Source organism: Heptranchias perlo, chromosome 30 (assembly GCF_035084215.1).
Source record: "Heptranchias perlo isolate sHepPer1 chromosome 30, sHepPer1.hap1, whole genome shotgun sequence".
Taxonomy (NCBI): Eukaryota; Metazoa; Chordata; class Chondrichthyes; order Hexanchiformes; family Hexanchidae; genus Heptranchias; species Heptranchias perlo.
Genome location: NC_090354.1, coordinates 10,656,305 through 10,676,498, shown reverse-complemented (window position 1 = coordinate 10,676,498; position 20,194 = coordinate 10,656,305). Strand labels below are relative to the sequence as shown.

The 20,194-nt window shown below is 40.0% G+C and overlaps 1 protein-coding gene across 2 annotated transcripts in view; it reads left to right on the top strand.

Annotated features, from left to right (window-relative positions):
- kat2a (K(lysine) acetyltransferase 2A) overlaps positions 1-20,194 on the top strand; it is a 35,299-nt gene that overhangs the window by 6,617 nt on the left and 8,488 nt on the right. Inside the window, exons 4-14 of one of the 2 annotated variants that reach the window (XR_010958004.1) lie at positions 1,633-1,722; positions 4,136-4,317; positions 5,363-5,554; positions 6,371-6,477; positions 9,947-10,057; positions 11,444-11,580; positions 12,127-12,335; positions 13,052-13,178; positions 16,031-16,141; positions 16,279-16,422; positions 17,869-18,035. Coding sequence is in view for 1 of the 2 variants with exons in the window: in XM_067968876.1 (XP_067824977.1) it covers positions 1,633-1,722; positions 4,136-4,317; positions 5,363-5,554; positions 6,371-6,477; positions 9,947-10,057; positions 11,444-11,580; positions 12,127-12,335; positions 13,052-13,178; positions 16,031-16,141; positions 16,279-16,422; positions 17,869-17,983 (1,525 nt within the window). In the remaining variant the exon portion in view is untranslated. The remainder of the gene's footprint in view (positions 1-1,632; positions 1,723-4,135; positions 4,318-5,362; positions 5,555-6,370; positions 6,478-9,946; positions 10,058-11,443; positions 11,581-12,126; positions 12,336-13,051; positions 13,179-16,030; positions 16,142-16,278; positions 16,423-17,868; positions 18,036-20,194) is intronic. The other variant, XM_067968876.1, reaches the window with a different exon arrangement.

Here is a 20,194-nt window from a genome sequence, read left to right as displayed (position 1 = left end):
AACGCATAATTGATGAACACAGGTGCGTTTAAATTATGAGGTCTTATGAGTAAAATAAACCCATTAATATGCTGCAACAGTGCAATATTCTATTATATATCCTTTTGTGTTACATGAAAAATATTTGTAAACCGTTCTGAAAGTTTTAAATTGTGAAATGTTGAATGGTTTTGTGAGGATACATACATATAACATTGCTGTTTGTAATTACTTCAGTTGTAAGATTTCAGGAAAAAGGAAAGACAGAATTTGCATTTGTATAAAGCGCCTTTCACGATGTCAGGATGTTTCAAAGTGCTTCAGTTACTTTTTGAAACGTAGCCACTGCTGTAATGTAGGGAAAACCATGTAGCCAATTTGCACACAGCAAGGTCCCACAAACAACAATGAGATAAGTGACCAGGTAATTTTTTTTTAAAGTGATGTTAGTTCAGGGATAAATGTTGGCCAGGACACCAGGTAAACTGCCATGCTCTTCTTCAAAGAGCGCCAATGGATTTTTTAGGTCCACTTGAGAGGGCAGATAGGGCCTTGGTTCAACTTCTCATTCAAAAGATGCTACCTCCGATAATACAGCTTTCCCTCAGTACTGCATTGAAGTATCAGCCTAGATAATGTGCTCAAGTCTCGGGAGTGGGGCTTGAACCCACAATCTTCTAACTCAGATGAGAGTGCTATTACCGAGCCATGGCATCAAATGTGTAAAATAATGGGATTAGATAGAAGAATTGAGAATGTGAAGTACATATTAAATGATAATGTGTTTGAGGTAACAGCAGATCTTGGGGGTTGGTGGATAGTTTGTTAAAACTGTCAGTTCATTATTCATGGGTGGCCTAGAAAGAAATAGTGTGTAGCCAGGGATGTGACATAAGACAAAGGAAGAATGTTGAAGTTATATCTGGACTTGGTGAGAGTTTGTTCGGTTTTGGTCCCCATTTTATAGTAGAATTACTGGAGGGAGTGCAGAGGAGAGTTAATAAACTAGCTCCTGAACTTAGAGGGGTGAGTCAGACTTTACTCTCAAGATTTTAACAGCTATGGCAAATTTGGATTCAGAAATTCTGCCAGGTGCAGTTATGGGTGTCAAAATAAAATAAATTCAGGCAACTTTTTTTTGGAAGAGGGTGATAGGTTTTTGGAATGGATTATCAGTCAGGATGATGTATAAAACCTGGTTAGGTATTAAAAAATATCTGTTGAATTTCTATTAGTAAGTGGGATACAGGACTATTAGTTCCAGAATCACAGAAGGGAACTGGATGGATGGTTTGCAAGGATAGGAAAGATGGACCAATGATCTGCTCAAAACATTACTCAGTTAGTATTTGGTTTTAATATATTAGTGTACTTTGAGAAAGGTACAATTCATATGTTGACTTTTAGAGATCAATTGGAACAAACTTGTAAGCAACCTACTATATCATTAAAGCTCTTCAGACAAGCTGGATTAATTGAAGAGAATAAGCATTTTTTATTAAGTTGTGCAACATTTACCAAACAACAAACTAAACCAAAAATTTCAATATAACATGCACTTTGAAGCTGCAGGTACTTAAATTGCATCCCATTTGTACTGTTCTTCCGCGCATTGTAGTGAGACTCAAGCTGACTTTGTTTCCTTCCTGTTAGCTTTTACGGAAATGTATCTTGCAAATGGCACGTCCTGTGGTGGAAGGAAAGTTGGGAAGTCCCCCATTTGAAAAACCAAGCATTGAGCAGGTGAGGTTTTAACACAGGAAGATTGAGTGAGATTGTAGTTTGGACTGGATTATGAATGGTGGAGAAGAAAATTTCACCCATAATATTTAAAATGTTAAATATATCTGACTAAACTTGAATGTCTAATGGGGATGAAAATAGTCCTTTTATCAAAAAGAGGGAATACAATAAATACTTGTGACTAAAATGTCGAACAATTGTTATGACGCAGTAATGATCTGAAAGTGGGCAGCTCCAGATATCAGAAGCGAAAATATCAGTGAGCAGAAAGACACGGGGGTAGATCACCTTAGTCTTCGAGATTGATTTATTCTTTTTGTGGGGAAAACCATTGCTAAGTATTTACATTGTTTTGTTCCATAACTAAATATATTGATGTGCTTGAATTTTGAATAAACAAAGGTGGTGTATTTTGCAGAAATTACTCAATATTTTAGAGAAGGATTTCCCAGTGTTCTCACCTTTTGAAGTTGAAACTAATGGTCAGCATATACTTTTCCTATACAACAGTGGAATCCCAACTAGGTGATCTAGGCCTGAATCTCATTATGTCCTGTCATTTGCATCTGGGCACCTTCAATCAAACAATGTATTTGTCCCTCTTGGCCAATTTTTTTTTCAAATTTGAGAAGCGAGGTGAGGGTCCAAAGCCTGTTGTGCAGGACACCACCAAGGTCGAAAAGAATGAAAGAGAAGCAGAGGTAAATAATTGGATAATGCCAAGCTTGGGATTTAAAAGTCTGAACATTAGAATGAAAACTGGGGGAGGTGAGGAGTTCCACTGTTTGGGGGCCCTGGAAAAGAATGTGTTGGATTGGGAGACTGTGCAGTGAGTCTTGATTTCAATGCAGTGGGAAAGGAGGAAGAGCATCTAGGTATGTTTGGAACAAAGAAGGAAAGTTAAGCTGACCACATTATTATCAATAAAATAGAAAAAGAAAAGAAAGGTTGCGACAGGGGAGAGTCAGGTTGGAGACTATGTCAAAATGGGATCACATAACAAAAGAACATTTTCTCGTATTTATGCAAGAGTATGAGAGAAGTGCTAGAAGAGCCTCCTCAGATATATGGAGGCATATTCAAGTCTTGAACAGACCAAGGTTTTATAAAGAAATTGCAATTATATGGTGCTTGTCTCGAGCTCACGATGTCCCAAAGTGTTTCACAGCCATTAAAATACTTTTAAGGTGTAGTCACTGTTGTAATGTAGGAAACATGGCAGCCAATTTACAAGGTCCCACAATCAGTAATGAGGTGAATGACCAGATCTGTTTTTGGTGGTATTGATTGAGGGATCAGTGTTGGCCAGGACACCAGGAGAACTCTCCATCTCTTCTTTGAATATTTCCTTTTACACGCACCTGAGAGGACAGACGTGGCCTTGGTTTAATGCCTCATCCAAAAGTTGGTAGCTCCAACAGTGCAACAGTCCCTCAGTACTGCACTGAAATGTCAGCCTAGATTATGTGCTCAAGTCTGGAATGGGGCTTGTACTTATGACCTTCTGATTCAGGTGAGAGTGCTACCTCTGAGCCAAGGCTGACACCTTATAAAGAGTTAAGAATTGTTGATGGGAAAAGAAGTGGCATGCGAAAGAAAACGGAGTTTCTTGGATGTCCTACTTGAGGTCAAAGGAGATAGTGGGAGCGACTTTAACTTGTTGAAATTAGCATTATTGGTGCAGTAACGTCTTCAAGATGGGGATGGTAGATTTACCACTCCGTTAACACCAACACTCTGCCCGCTGCATTTCTTACAGGGTCCTTCTGCTGGGTGGTAGAACACAAATCGAGGTCCTGTGATAAAAATATGACCCCAGTTGACATTTTAGGACAGAACTGGTTGGAGTGTGCACCATGCACTTTCCAACTACCTTTATTGGTGATACAAGTAAGAGGCTCCGAAAAGGTACGTTTTGAATTTTTTGTTCGGTGCCAGGAGAAGCAGGTGTGATCCTCCGGACCCAACAAAAATAATCTGGGCCGCTGACGCCCTGAGCTCCGCACCTCCGTGATCGTGACCCGATACCCCCCACAGACTTATCTTGCTGCTAGCCAGGCAGCCCCTGGGCTGCCCAGTATTGCATCAGTCTGAATTTGGTTAGCTGCATCGGGAGGCCCATTTGGAGTGGGCAGCTCGCTGGTTCTATTTAAATCAGCCCCAGGCCTCAAAATGGCTCCAGCCTCTGCTGGCGGACAGCTCATTCAACCGGTCGGCCGCCCAAAAGTTAACATCAATCCCGTTGAGGCCAAGAGTGTCGATAGATGAAGGACTAAGGGTGGAATCATCAATGGTAAGATATTGTAGAGGGTGAAAGAAAAATATCTTTGGGGAAAGATAATAGCAATAAATCTCGGATGTAAATTTGTGATGATTCATTGGATTTAAATCTTTGATATTCTGTTTCTACCAGGGAATTTTTAATTTTGTTCAGTACAAATTCAGCCACATTCCTGCCAAGGAAAAGCAAACTATGTATGAACTTTCCAAAATGTTCCTGCTCTGTTTGAACTACTGGAAACTGGAAACTCCATCTCAGTTCCGGCAGAGGTCCCAGAATGAAGATGTTGATGCATACAAAGTTAATTATACCAGGTATTGGGGAGTGTCACAAATATGTCTATGAAGAGATGTTCAGTTACTGTTTTTTGGTTTTTGCTCATTAAGGTAAGGAATGTTGATGTGAGGGAAAGAAACTTGGTGACAACATCAAGTCCTCACAGACCAGATTTAACACAGGCCAGATGAGGAGTAAGGTTCCCTTTACTTTGCCCAGCACTTTCAGAAGAGCATCCTATTGCACCATTGTGACACTTCCAGTTTCTGCAGTATTTATTGTAATAGCCTTAGAGTGGGATTGCCAAATAGTGGGCATTCTTGCGCTACTACAACTCATTTCACATACGACTGTTACAGCGGGATGGTCTAAACCCCAAAGGGGAAAGTACAGTGTGATAAATGGCTGCATGACTTTGTCCCTTCAAGATAGTATGTTAGTTTTCTTTGATTCAAAGGCTTCTTGTATAAAAACACAATTGATAGTGCTCCTTTACTGCCAACAGTGCTACCTGTGATCTGTGTGAAATCAATTACTCTTGCTTTTTTGCATCAGAATGGTTTCAGTTTTTAACACATTTATTTTCTTAGCTTTTTTTGTGAATTTTAAGCTGATTAAGGTGAGGAGTGTTGGTGCTGGGGAATGGAACATGGTCCATCATAAGCATTCCCAACTCATGTATAGCCAGTCGTTAGATGCCAAATGTAAACCCCGTTCCATTTCCCCCCAGTAACATATCTCAGCATCAATCTACTGCACAGCGAAGTCTTTTTTCATGTCGTACTTTACTATTTTTATGTACAGTTATATTATTCATTTAAAAAGTCTTGCCAGTTTAAGTGTAATCTATGCCAAAGAAAGGATGGAAATCTAGCTGATGACAAGCAATGATACAATATGTCTAAATTTTCCTATATTTGTCACCAAATCAAAAAGAAAAGCACGTTCGTTTCTGAGAGTATATTTGGCTAAATTTTGTACACAGGTTTCCAAGGTTTCAGTCTTGGCTCTTTTGGATTTTTTTCCTGCATGCAAGAATAGATGGATAAAACTTTTTTATTGTCATTTTTCTTTGTATTCCAGGTGGCTCTGCTACTGTCACGTCCCTCAAAGCTGCGACAGCCTTCCTCGGTATGAAACCACACAGGTCTTTGGGAGGACGCTACTTCGCTCCATCTTCACAGTCACTCGGCGACAGCTACTTGAGAAGTTCAGGGTGGAGAAAGACAAGCTGATGCCAGAAAAACGAACACTCATCCTTACCCACTTCCCAAAGTAAGGAATTAATGCTTCAAGTTCGATGCAGTGTTTTCTTTGAGGCTGTGAAAGATGGGATGGATGGCACAATTGTAGAGGCAGCTACCATAGAAAACCATTTTGCTCTGGCACAGCCTCAGAAACACCCCATCCCAAATATCCAAGCTATGTGGGCAAACCAAGTTTGGAAAGTCCTGGCACATACAGCCACTGTTTGGGGAAACATATTGTACAAGGTGGGCGTACACACTCAGGTATGATCGATATAGTGTGGACATTTCTTGGCAGTGTAGAAAAAACTTAAGTGTATGGCAGAACTTGGGTGACTCGGTATTGCTGATTGAATACTATTTAGTTCCAGTGGGAATCTTCCTTTAACTAGTCATAAGTGAAAGTCCACTCCAATGGAGAACTCTTACAACCTGACCCACTTTGCAAGGCTCAGCTCAATTCGAAGAGTAATTCATAATGACATTTCTGGAAAATTTAACAGTTCATCACTTCACTGCCCACCTAACTTCAAATTTTTTTTTATCATAAGGTATTTGAAATTTTAGTTGCTTTATCCTGAAATACATCTGTTCGAAGTCGGCCAGTTCCTGTAAAGCAGGTTAGACACTTAACTCTGTGGTCCCTCTAATAGTTCTGTAATGTAACTGGCATTCCCAACTTTAATTAGAGTTTAATGTATCAAGCTACATTTTGAGACATTTTTATGTGCTGTTGGATGATTTTTAGATGAGTGTCTGTCTTTCCAATATTGTAATTTTATTTTACACTATTTATAGAAAGTGCCAGCTCTGTTTTATTTATCTTCTCAATTAATTCTTGCAGATTCCTGTCAATGCTGGAGGAAGAGATTTATGGCCAGAGTTCTCCAATATGGGATTCTGATTTCACTTTGTCTGCTGTGGAAGGAGTGCAACTGGGACAACAGCCAGGTAGCTGTCTCTAGAATCAACAATCGCCACAGGTCTGCTTCTCACAGATGTCAGAGAATTCTGTGAATGCCCCAGACAATGAAAGTCTGTCTGCTGACCATAGGTGTTGTATGTGAAATGAGTTTGGGTAGTTTGTGGGTTGGGCACAAAACTGCCCCTAATTCAGCACTAACTAGCAATCTCATTCAGTGATGCCACAAAATAGCTGGTGTGTGAAATGGAAAAATGTCTCACTGGTGAGATAGGGTGCTATGCTAAGGAAGAGACTGAGACACCTTGATTCGGAATAAAGAGTTTTAAAAATGCATCTATTAACCTGGGAATGCTTGATGCTGACCCTGCATGCCTGATATGAAAAGTGTTCCATTCCTCAGCACTAACATTCCTTATCTTGAGTACAAAAATCATCGGCTGAACATTTTTTTTTGTTTGCCATACTCGTCCTTTTTTTCTGCCTATTTTTTCCCCTCCCTTGTTGTCCTGAACGCATTGACATTTGCTGGGACACGGTTCTAAAGGTACCGGTCACCCTCCACTGTCTCATCCAAATGCCCGTTATTCATGCATCAGCTTTCGCATCATACTATTTGATAGCGGGCAGCATCATAACTGATCCTGTCTTCACTGAACGTCCATACAATGGATTTCCAACACAACTCACTGGACATCAATCAGGAGAGGGAACCCTGACAGTACACCCCCACCCCCCAAAGAAAATCAGACTTTTTCACCCAGGACCTTTATAGCCAGCAAAGATAGGAAGCTTTTATCACATCAGTCTGGCTTAAATAAGGACAGAATGAGTGTGATCTGGTCACCATATAGCAGGTATTTTTTTTGAACAAACTGATCTCTGAAATACAAAAATAAAAGGCACATTTTGTACATAAGAACATAAGAAAAAGGAGCAGTAGTAGGCCATATGGCCCCTCGAGCCTGCTCCGCCATTCAATAAGATCACGGCTGATCTACCTCAACTCCACTTTCCTGCCCTATCCCCATATCCCTTGATTCCCTTAGTGTTCAAATATCCATCGATCTCAATCTTGAATATACTCAATGACTGAGCATCCACAGTCCTCTGGGGTAGAGAATTCCAAAGATTCACAACCCTCTGAGTGAAGAAATTTTTCCTCATCTTGGTCCTAAATGGCCAACCCCTTATCTTGAGACTATGATCCCTAGTTCTAGACTCTCCAGCCAGGGGAAAGAGCCTCTCAACATCTACCCTATAAAGCCCTCTAAGAATTTTATACATTTCAATGAGATCACCTCTCATTCTTCTAAACTCCAGAGAATATAGGTCCATTCTACTTAACCTCTCTTCAAAGGACAACCCTCTCATATCAGGAATCAATCTAGTAAACCTTCAATGTACGCCGTCTAAGGCAATTATATCCTTCCTTAGGTAAGGAGGCTAAAACTGTACACAGTATTCCAGGTGTGGTCTCACCAGAGCCCTATATAATTGCAGCAAGACCTCCTTAATCACACTTCAACCCCCAATAAAGGGTAACATACAATTTGCCTTCCTAATTGCTTCCTGTACCTGCATGTTAACTTTCTGTGATTCGTGTACAAGGACACCCAAATCCCTCTGAATACCAACATTTGTTAGTCGCTCACCTTTTAAAAAATATTCTGCTTTTCTGTTGTTCTTGCCAAAGTGGATAATTTCACATTTCCCCACATTATACTCCATCTGCCACCTTCTCGCCCACATATTTAACCTGCCCGTATCCCTTTGCAGTCTCTTTGTGTCCTCCTCATAGCTTACCTAGCTTTGTATCGTAAGCAAACTTGGATACATCATACTCGGCCCCCTCATCTAAGTCATTGATATAGATTGTAAACAGCTGAGGCCCAAGCACTGACCCTTGTGCACCCCACTAGTTACAACCTGCCAACCAGAAAATGACCCGTTTATTCCCAGTCTCTGTTTTCTATCTGTTAACCAATCCTCAATCCCATGAGCCCTAATCTTATGTAACAACCTCTTGTGTAGCACCTTATCGAATGCCTTTTGAAAATCCAAATATACTATACCAACTAATTCCCCCTTATCTACCCTGCTAGTTACACCCTCAAAAAAAATTCTAATAGATTTGTCAAACATGATTTCCCTTTCATAAAACCATGTTGTCTCTACCTAATCATATTTTGATTTTCTAAGTGCCCTGTTACTACGTCCTTAATAGATTCTAGCATTTTCCCTACTACTGATGTCAGGCTGACTGGCCTATAGTTCCCTGTTTTCTTTCTCCTTCCTTTCTTGGATACTACCTTCCAATCCACAGAGACAGTTCTAGAATCTAAGGAATTCTGGAAGATCAAAACCAATGCATCCACTACCTCTGCACCAACCTCTTTTAGAACCCTAGAATGTAGCCCACCAGGTCCAGGGGATTTGTTGGCTTTTAGTCCCATTAATTTCTCCAGTACATTTTCTTTACTAATCTTAATTAATTTTAGTTCCTCAGTCTCATTAGACCCTTGGTTCCCCACTATTTCCGGTATGTTTTTGTGTGTTTTACTGTGAAGACAGATACAAAATATTTGTTTAACGTCTCTGCTGTTTCCTTATTCCCCATTATAATTTCTCCTGTCTCTGCCTGTAAGGGACCCATGTTTACTTTCGCTAATCTCGTCCTATTACATACTTGTAGATGCTCTTTCAATCTGTTTTTATATTTCTTGCTGTTTAACTTTCATATTCAATTTTCTCCCTCTTTATCAACTTCTTGGTCATCCTTTGCTGATTTCTAAAACCATCCCAATCCTCAGGTGTACGATTTTTGGCAACATTGTAAGCCTCTTTTAATCTAATACTATCCTTAACTTCTCTAGTTAGCCATGGTTGGATCATTTTCCCATGGAGTTTTTACTTCTAAATGGAATGTATATTTGTTGAGAATTATGAATTATTTTTTCTGTTGCATTCTACAATTTTGCTACAAATCTAGTTTGATTTGGGTTTCCCTGATTTGTTGGTGGTTAGGGCAGTGGTTTAAAACATCCATAGAGAAATCTGAATCTTTAGAATACTGATTGTTGTTCACAGCTTTCAACTTTACATGTTTTCTATCCTATAAAATGGGTTCTTTTAAATTGCTAATTCTAAATATTATAAAGTAAAGTGTGGGAAATGTATGCAGAACAGTGGAATGTTTGTTAATTCCTAACATTCATATAGTACATTAGATTTTTGTGTTATAATGCTGCTTCAGTCCTCAAAGGATTAATGCACTTTGTCCATACTAATTTGGAGCTAGAACTGCACTGCAGATATCCAATAGTGCTCAAGGTCTGTGTCTTTCTGGATGGTTTGAATGTGCATCACTTAATGTAGGTTGGACATCAGGTCATCTTCCACTGTCATGTATGTTTGTTTTATCATGTGATTTGTGTTTGTTCGTAGCAACTTTGTGTTTTAAAAAAAATGTTTTATTTCTGACATTTTATTTTTCAGCTGTTAGTCCGTCCCCAGTGCCTAGTATACCTACATCAAGCAGAAACATCAATTGTAGCTCAAGTCCAGCATCCATTAGTGTTGACATGGGGGTTTCTGAGCCAGCACCAGGTAATTGCTGCGTAACTATGAGCTGTAAGATTCTTTTTTAAGCTGATATTAGTGGTAGAAAAATCAAACATTGTAATGCAGTTATGTAACAAATGCATGTTTTGCATGTCAAGTGATGGAATGCTTGAATCCTTTCAACAGAGCAGCATGTGATCATGTAAGTTGTAGGATTAGGATTTTTTACGTTTTTTAAAAAAAGTTTGTCTATTGTCAGACACATAAGGCAATCAATTCAAAACAGAGACCCTAGTCTGATACAGCAGCCAATTTAATTGATGGGGATCTGAGTCAGCTTATAGTGCTTAGTGCTTGTCGAGTAAGCACCTGCCCTTCAGTTGTAGCAAAGGGACAGGAGCCAATCTGAAATGCTATATAATAGGTGATGCAGCATTACTTGGTTGGTCAAGGCTTAACCTAGCTGTTCTTAGCAAGACCAGCCACTGTTGGTCACATCACCTTTGCTGCTTTTTAAAAAATGTAGTTATATGTCTTGGACACATGGTGGCATCAGCCCTCTATTTATCTATATATTTTAAATTGTTACCAGCCTTCTGTATCATCGTAGTGATTTTTATATATACTGCAAAATATACAGTGGTTCAGAAATTCGACTTTCAAATGTAGTGACCTAATGGCCTGGCTGTGTATGCTGAAGAAAAAGAGGAAACTATAAATCCCCAATTCGTAAACTTTTGAGGTCCCTGTAAGTGGATTACATCAGGGTTACTATGCCTGATTTAACATCTGGCACAGCTATATAATTGTTTGTTCCAACTTTTGGCAGTATGTAGAGTGAGATTCTTTTCTTCTCCTTCCCCTCAACATGTCCAAATACTTTCTATATGACATACGTCAGCCCTCATCAAGGAAGATTGGCTAAGTTTTCTTCCCATCCTCTCCTTTCACTCTTCCTATATTGTGCACCTCCCCCCACCCCCCGGCTGAAAAGAATGTTGAGTTGACTTATTCCAAGGTCTTTGCCAATACCACTCTGTAATATATGAGAAAGAACTGGGATGATTCACCCTTGAATTTCCTTCCTTACCCTTACGTACAACGTTGCTTTTCCTTGTCTCCTCTTCCCAAATAACCTAGCATAGATTAGGAACTCAGCATGTGGACAGTCAAAAGAACAGACAGGTAACCTGCTCCTGAAAGGTGAAGGATAATAGATGAAGATTTTGATTGGGATATTACACATCTCCATTTTACCTCCGATGAGGCTAGTTGTAGCACTCCTAGCACCAATCTTGGCTGAGATCAGCTAACTCGAGAATGCAGACAGGAGGTTGAATCTGGGATTTTTCTAGATTGTATGGCGCAACTGCACATTGGATACATGAGCTGGCTTAGTTTCCATTTAAGACAGTTGGTTGTCCATTACAGGAGAGAAAAGAAAACTGTCTGACACCATGACCCTAGAAGATGCAAAGAGGATGCGTGTGATGGGTGACATTCCTATGGAGCTGGTTAATGAAGTAATGCTGACTATCACAGATCCAGCAGCTATGTTGGGTCCAGAGGTAGGTTAGTGTTTGAGAGTATGGATTGAAGTACATGCAGTAAGTTATTTATTCATTTACTAATATTAGAATTTGGTTATATCGACAACCAAGAACAGTCTTTTTTAAGCTTTGATGCAAATTTTTGTTCCTCCCCACCAAAATTTGCTCCCATTTCTTTGGCGATGCTGCTCAGTAACTGGGCAATTGAAGGTGTTCAAGATGCCTTTGATTTTTTTCCCTCAGTGGGTATGTTTAACTTCCTCTGATAAAAGAACTTGATGCGTGGGAACTTATAAGCAGGATGTGATACTTTAATTTTCAAACATGCACAGCACAAAGATAAATTGGCGCTACCACATCTTGTTTCCTGGGTCTTTGTGTAATTGGTCAAATAAGACTGTAGTAGTATTTCTGTACCAGAACATCAATTTTGCTCCGAAACAAACCCCTCCCAGAAAATTTTGGCAAATAATAATGTACTGAACTGGCTCATTCTACAGGGAGAGTTGAAACCATATCAATTGACCAATTTCAAAGCACCTTTTATTTTTGGTTTTCTTTTAGACAAATTTGTTGTCCGCAAACGCCGCACGCGATGAAGCAGCTCGTCTGGAGGAGCGGAGAGGTGTCATTGAATTTCATGTCATAGGAAACTCGCTTTCTCAGAGATCAAACAAGAAAATAATGATGTGGTTGGTTGGCTTACAAAATGTTTTCTCACATCAGTTACCACGAATGCCAAAAGAGTACATCACACGGCTTGTCTTTGATCCGTGAGTACATTTAGAACACTTCATGATTCAGCTCTCTTTCACAAATACAGTTGTCAAGTTATAAATAGAAAGTAACTTTTCTAATACATGTGTTCTATTAAAAATATTGAGAAAATGTACAGCATTGAGCTTTAAAAGTTCTATGTGCTATGAGGTCAAAAGATGTATATAATTTTGATTTCGGTCACAAAATTAAATCATTCAATGAATTTGAATGATGAGCTATTTTGAACTTTGTTCACACCATGAAGTAGGAATAGTTCTGGTTTGTTATTTTAAATGAAATTGTAAACTTATTTATTTGGAACACATTTACTATTTTTCTCAAGAACAGAGTTAGTCTTCACAAATGCATTTACGATGTTGCTACACATCACGAGCAAAGGAATTTTACCCAATATCTATTTTCACTTTAAGTGGAATGTGGCTCATTGAAAAGAGAGAGTCTGAAATTGACTGGAAATATAATCATACATTTACTGGGCTGTGTATCTATTGTAATTTTTACAGCTTCAAATTTTAATTTGTGGTGACATTTTAGATTATGTTCCCTCAAACAGGAACCAGCAAGTGTTTCACTGTTATTTCTGTAGGTATCCCAAGTAATTTTGAAATCTGAACTTATTAAACAAAATTATAATGTCTTTATGTTTAAATAAAATTTCCAAACCCAGTTTCAAATAAAGTGTGATATGTGGTACATCCTGTTACTACAGAAAGCACAAGACCCTGGCCCTAATTAAGGATGGTCGAGTCATTGGAGGGATATGTTTCAGGATGTTCCCCACCCAAGGATTCACAGAGATTGTATTTTGTGCTGTAACATCCAACGAGCAGGTGAAGGTAAGAGATAATTCCCTGGAGTGTAAGACAGTGATTCCCAATGTTGCTGATGCAAAAGTCTACAGTACATAGAAGTGAGAGAGATTGCTTCTTGGTTGCAACCTATAGTACATTGTGTGGAAATGAACCTTCAGGTTTAAAATAAGAACTTGAGGCAGAATTGTTAGCAACTGTAACAACTACTTCTGAAATTATTTATTACCAAGCTCATGCTGTTAAATCTGTGTAATCCTACAATTAAATTCATTCATTAGTATTCAAACACAAGAAGGTTGTAAAAGTTATTTTAAGAGTTCCAGTATATTAAACTTGTTTGTTGCCCTTTTTATAATTTGTTTATATCCAAAAAATAATGTCCTTGTCCATATTGTCTTTACCACCATTAGCACTCATTTCAGCTTCTGTAATATCTATGTCTGTCTGTCACTCGCGCTCTCTTTCCACCTTCCCCCAAGTAGATCACCTGTAAAGAACGCTTATCGTGCTGGGGGTCCACCTTGAATATTTAATGAGGGTGCTGCATCTTTAAGCTATGTACCTTTTTATTACAGCAGTTATAATTATGCATCATACTGAAAAATGAGCAATAAAATTTAAGCAAGGTGACAGTCAGTGTAAGGGGTCTGAGTTAACATGATCCATGACAGTTGGGCTTAATAACTCCTGCTAACTTCTTCTTTTGTCTCTTCCCAATTCCATTATCAGTGTTTGATTCAAAAGTATTCATCCCGCATATAGAAATAATACAATAATTAATTATAGTTTTGTTGTACAGCTTATTCTAAACTTTGCATAATGCACAACATATCTCACTTAAAGCAGTTAGTGAACACAGTGCCAATGCGAACAGTAAAAGAAAACAATGCAATCAAGGGTCAACATCTAGAACAAATCTTGGCTCCACTGTAGAAATGTTATGCATTTTAAAACCTCATACATTTTAAACGTTGGCTGTCTCCCCTCTAAGGAGATGCACACTGTACAAAATTTGACAGATCATTCAATATCCTTACCAGTTTCACGACTATGAAAGTTTCCGGTCATTAATATTCAAAATTGAAAGGACTGAGTACACGTATCTTAGAGGGAGCAGGGGAAGAGAACATTAACCGTTTCTCAGATTTTCAAAGGAATGCTCACACAGCTGGGAATTCTGTACAAGGAATTTTGATGCAATTTTACAATTGATGTTTATCCAGACATGTTGTCAAGGATCACAGTAATGTGGCATGTCATTTGTGCAAGTTCCAACAAAAATAAGAAACTGATATAGTTGTCACACTCTCAGATCCGTGCTTCTCTCTCCCCATTCCACAGCACAAAACGTCCCTAACAAAAGTCACTAATGATATTCTGTGTGGCTGTGACTGGTGCATTATCCCCCTCGAATTCTGTGCCGCTTTTGACGCGGTTGACCACACTATCCTCTTCCGACACCTTTACTCCATTGTCTAGCCCAGCGAGACTGATCTCGTTTGGTTCCATTCTTAACTATCCAATCATAATCAACACATCTCTACCAATGGCTTCTCTTCCTACCCCTGCACTTTATACTACCACTCTGATCTATTCTTGGTCCTCTCATCTTCCTCATCTATGTGTTGCCCCTTGTTACCATCTGCAGACATAGGGTCAGCTTCCATGTGTAGGCTGATGATACCCAGCTCTACCTCTCCACCATCTCTCTTGACCCCGCCACTGCCTCAGTGCTGTCAGACTGCTTGTCCAACATCCAGTCCTGGATCAGCTGCAATTTCTTCTAGCTAAACTGTAGGAAGACCAAAGCCATAATTTTTGACCCCGTCCCTGGCCATTGTCTCAAGGTGAATCAGACTGTTTGGAACCTTGGCATCCTATTCAACCCAGAGCTAAGGTCCAACCCCGTATCCTCTCCATCCTAGGACTACCGATGTCCACCTCTGTGCCATTGCCCAGCTCTACTCCTACCTCAGCCCATGTGCTGCTGAAAACCTCAGATATGCCTTGTCACTGACTATTACAATGCTCTCTAGGTCGGCTTTTATCATCCACCACCCTCTGTAAATTTGGCTCATCCAAAACTCTACTGCTTGCCCATCACCCCTGGCCCCACTGACCTACACTTTCTCCTGGTTCCCCAATAAATTACATTAAAATTCTCATATTTGTGTTTAAATCCCTCCCTGGCCTTCTCCCACCCTATTTCTGTAACCTCCTCCAGCACTACAACCTCTCTAAACCCCGAGCTCTCCATTCCTCTGACTCTGGCCTCTCTTGCATCCCCGTCTCAACCCACCATTGGTGGGCATGCCTTCAGCCGCCTAGGCCTCAGTTCAGGAATTCCCTCCCTAAGGCCCTCGACCTCTCCACCTTCCATACTCCTTTAAAACCCTACTTAAGTCCACCTCTGATCATGCTTTTTGCTTACCCCTCCTATTAGCCTCTTTTGACATGGCGTCCATTTTTCCTTTACGTCTCTATGAAATGCCTTGGGACCATTTATTTTTGAATGGTGCTGTATAAATACAAGTTATCTGTTGACCTATCATCATGTGAGAAAAACAGGTGGTGTGGAACTTAAAGGTTTTGTCTATCGTCCTACTAATAAACTAATATTTCTTAAATAATTCCCATAATTGATGGGCAGAAGTTTAATTTTGAACCTGATTTTTACACCCCTGATTCTGGCTGACAACTTTGTTGTTCTTAACTGAATACGGTAGTTAAAACTTCAATGAAACATACCCCTTTGCACCAGTTTGACCCTAGGAGTTTTTAATGAGGTTTTCGCTGAAGTGCAATGATACGCTGCAACACAAGAGCATCATTAAATACTGGATTATATATAAATAAATAATATTTCCTTATGACAGGGTTATGGGACACATTTGATGAATCACCTGAAAGAATACCACATTAAGCACAACATTCTGCATTTCCTGACATACGCTGATGAATATGCCATTGGATACTTCAAAAAGCAGGTACTGTTCTTCGGTTTGATGCTTCCTTTCCCTTTTACAGAATAAAGAGCAAAATCTAATTAATGACTTCAAGAAATAAGAGTCATAAATGTTTTGAATAAAACAATTTTTTAATGCTTTATTCTGTGTCTCTCCAGGGATTTTCAAAGGATATAAAAGTTCCCAAAAGCCGGTATGTGGGCTACATCAAGGATTATGAAGGAGCAACATTGATGGAATGTGAACTTAATCCCAGAATCCCTTACACAGAATTATCACATATTATCAAGAAACAGAAGGAGGTAAGGCCATCAAATCGACTTAAGAAGAAGCATTATTTCTGTATAGTAGACACCTTCATTTTTGTATTTTTTTACATAGATGTGCAGTATTATAGGATAATAGATACCTGTGCTAAATACAGGGCATTAATGGAACCAGAGAGTTCTGAAGGCAGACAGGGCCTCAATACCAGATTTAATAGTTTCTGTTAATTTAACCATGCTTTATAATATTAATTAGGTAGTCTTTATATATCTTAAAAGTTTTATATCTGCATGAAGTTCCTGTCCATTTTTTCAATTATAAATTCTTATGTCCACATTTATAATGGAAACTGACAATGTAAACTTGTCGTGCTGTAATTACACCCTCTGGCTAACGGAGGAGCTGCAATGCCACCACTGACAGGAGGGTGTAATTATAGTGATAAGTTTACATAGACAGTTTCCATTATAAAAATGGAAATATAGAACAACAAAGAGAGAATGTGTGACTTAAAATGGAGACTAAAGTAATGTCTGTTTCCCTTGGTTCAATTATTCCCCAGTCTATAATGCCATTTCACCTGAAGAATACACTTGATCTTGACTCCTTATGTGCAACGCCATATGTCATGAGAGACTGATTCATATTGAAATTTACATAAGTAGCCATTCATTTGTTCCACAATTTTTTTTGTTGGTGAGAGATTTATGAATGAAGTAAGTAATGGGTACTACACAAGAAATTTTCAGGTACACCGCATCAGGTGACAGTACTATAATATCAACGTGTTTTCATAGCAGCAGAATGCGGGAAAATGTCCGATTCACTTTGTCCAAAAACAGGAGTCTGAATGTGTATTCACATTTTATCAACTTCAGTAAAACGGCCAAAGCTCAGCTAATGAAATTAGGATGACTGCATAAATCATACAAATTTAAACACCTCCCCCCACCCCCAGTGAAACGTAGTCTGCAAATCATAACGTACGATGTGAGAGTGAAACTGCTGTTGTCCTTATTTGTCTCGAGTTGCTGTTGCGAACAAAAGAATTCCCCATGGATTCTTTCTTTAGCTGCACATTTGTTTTTCAGTGCAGCTTTCCACGTCATTTACAAATAACAAAAACAAAATTACATTATTGTGTAACAATAACACTATAGCATTCAGTACTGCACCATTGCATATCCAATAGAATTCATGCATAAAAACAGTTGAAGTACAGGAGGTACTGAATCCATGAAAATGATCTCAACAGTTGAACATCCATTGAATAAGGCAATAATTCATGAATAACATAGACCATTTCAAAAATGATTCATGTTCCAGTTCAGTGACAGTTTGATACCAAGCAATGCTGAGCAATTGTAGAAAGCACTTTTTTGACTCTGGGCAAATTGATCACAATTTCAGAAATAAACTAGTACTCAATATTTACAGCCTATTCTAATTGAAGTCGTAATAAATTTCTACTTCCTATACAGATTATAAAGAAGCTGATCGAGAGAAAGCAAGCACAGATCCGGAAGGTTTATCCAGGCCTCACCTGCTTCAAGGAAGGAGTTCGGCAGATACCCATAGAGAGTATACCTGGAATTCGTAAGTGTTCCATTTCAGAAGAGTGAATACAGAATACATAGAAACGCTGAAGGTACTTTGATCATGAGAATGCAGACTTGATCTTTGAGCAATATATAAATAAGTTGTATTTAACTACTTTACGCAGATGGTGCTGAATGAATGGAATGGACTATTAATGGAGGCAACGGGGACTGACTAGCAGCAAGTTTGAAATTTAATTAAATCTGGAATAAAAGGCTAGTGTCAGTAATGATAACCATGAAACTACCAGATTGTTATAAAAACCCATCTGGTTCACTAATGTCCTTTAGGGAAGGAAACCTATCATCCTTACTTGGTCTGGCCTATATGTGACTCCAGATCCACAGCAATGAGATTGATTCTTAACTGCCCTCTGAAATGGCCTAGCAAGCCACTCAGTTGTACAATCCTGCTACAAAAAGATATAATAAGAATAAAACCGGACGGACCACCCAGCACCAGACGTGACAAAGGCAAACCAAGCCCAGTTGACTCTGCAAAGTCCTCCTCACTAACATCTGGGGACTTCTACCAAAATTGGGAGAGCTGTCAGACAGACTAGTGAAGCAACAGCCTGACATAGCCATACTCTCAGAATCATACCTTACAGCCAACTTCCCAGACTCCTCCATCACCATCCCTGGGTATGTCCTACCAGAGATGGCGGCACAGTGGTATATAGTTAGGAGAGAGTGGCCCTCGGAGTCTTCAACATTGACTCCGGACCCATGAAGTCTCATGGCATCAGGTCAAACATGGGCAAGGAAACCTCCTGCTGAATACCACCTACCGCCCTCCCTCGGCTGATGAATCACTACTCCTCCATGTTGAACACCATTTGGAGGAAGCACTGAGGGTAGCCAGGGCGCAGAATGTACTCTGGATAAGGGTGGGAGACTTCAATGTCCATTATCAAGAGTAGCTTGGTAGCACCACTACTGACCGCACTGGCCTAGTCCTGAAGGACATAGCTGCCAGACTGGGCCTGTGGCAGGTGGTGAGAGCATCAACACAAGGGAAAAAACAATTTCACCTTGTCCTCACCAATCTACTTGTCGCAGATTCATCTGTCCATGACAGTATTGGTAGGAGTGACTAACGTACAGTCCTTTTGGAGAGCAAGTCCCGTCTTCACACCAAGGACACCGTCCATTGTGCTGTGCGGCACTACCACCGTGCTAAATGGGATAAATTCAGAACAGATCTAGCAGCTCAAAACTGGGCATCCATGAGGCACTGTGGGCCATCAGCAGCAGCAGAATTGTATTCCACCGCAATATGTAACCTCGTGGTCCGGCATATCCCTCACTCTACCATTACCATCAAGCCAGGGGATCAACGCTGGTTCAATGAGGATTGAAGAAGAGCATGCCAGGAGCAGCACTAGGCGTACCTAAAAATGAGATGCCAACCTGGTGAAGCTACAATACAGGACTACATGTATGCTAAACAGTGGAAGCAGTATGCTATGGACAGAGCCAAGCAATCCCACAACCAACGGCTCAGATCAAAGCTCTGCAGTCCTGCCACATCCAATTGTGAATGGTGGTGGACAATTAAACAACTAATGAGAGGAGGAGGCTCTGTGAACATCCCCATCCTCAATGGTGGCAGAGCCCAGTACGGGAGTGCAAAAGACAAGGCTGAAGCGTTTGCAACCATCTTCAGCCGGAAGTGCCAAGTGGATGATTCATCTCTGCCTCCTCCCGAGATCCCCACCATCACAGATGCCAGTCTTCAGCCAATTCGATTCACTCCACATGATATCAAGAAACGGCTGAGTGCACTGGATACAGCAAAGGCTATGGGTCCCGACAGCATCCCGGCTGTAGTGCTGAAGACTTGTACTCCAGAACTAGCTGCGCCTCTAGCCAAGCTGTTCCAGTACAGCTACAACACTGGCATCTAACCAACAAAGTGGAAAAATACCCATGTATGTCCTGTCCACAAAAAGCAGACACATCCAATCCAGCCAATTACTACCCCATCATTCTACTCAATCATCAGCAAAGTGATGGCAAGTGTTGTCGACAGTGCTATCAAGCGGCACTTACTCACCAATAACCTGCTCACCGATGCCCAATTTGGTTTCCGCCAGGACCACTCGGCTCCAGACTTCATTACAGCCTTGGTCCAAACATGGATAAGAGAGCTGAATTCCAGAGGTGAGGTGACAACAAGGTAGCATTTGACTGAGTGAGGCATCAA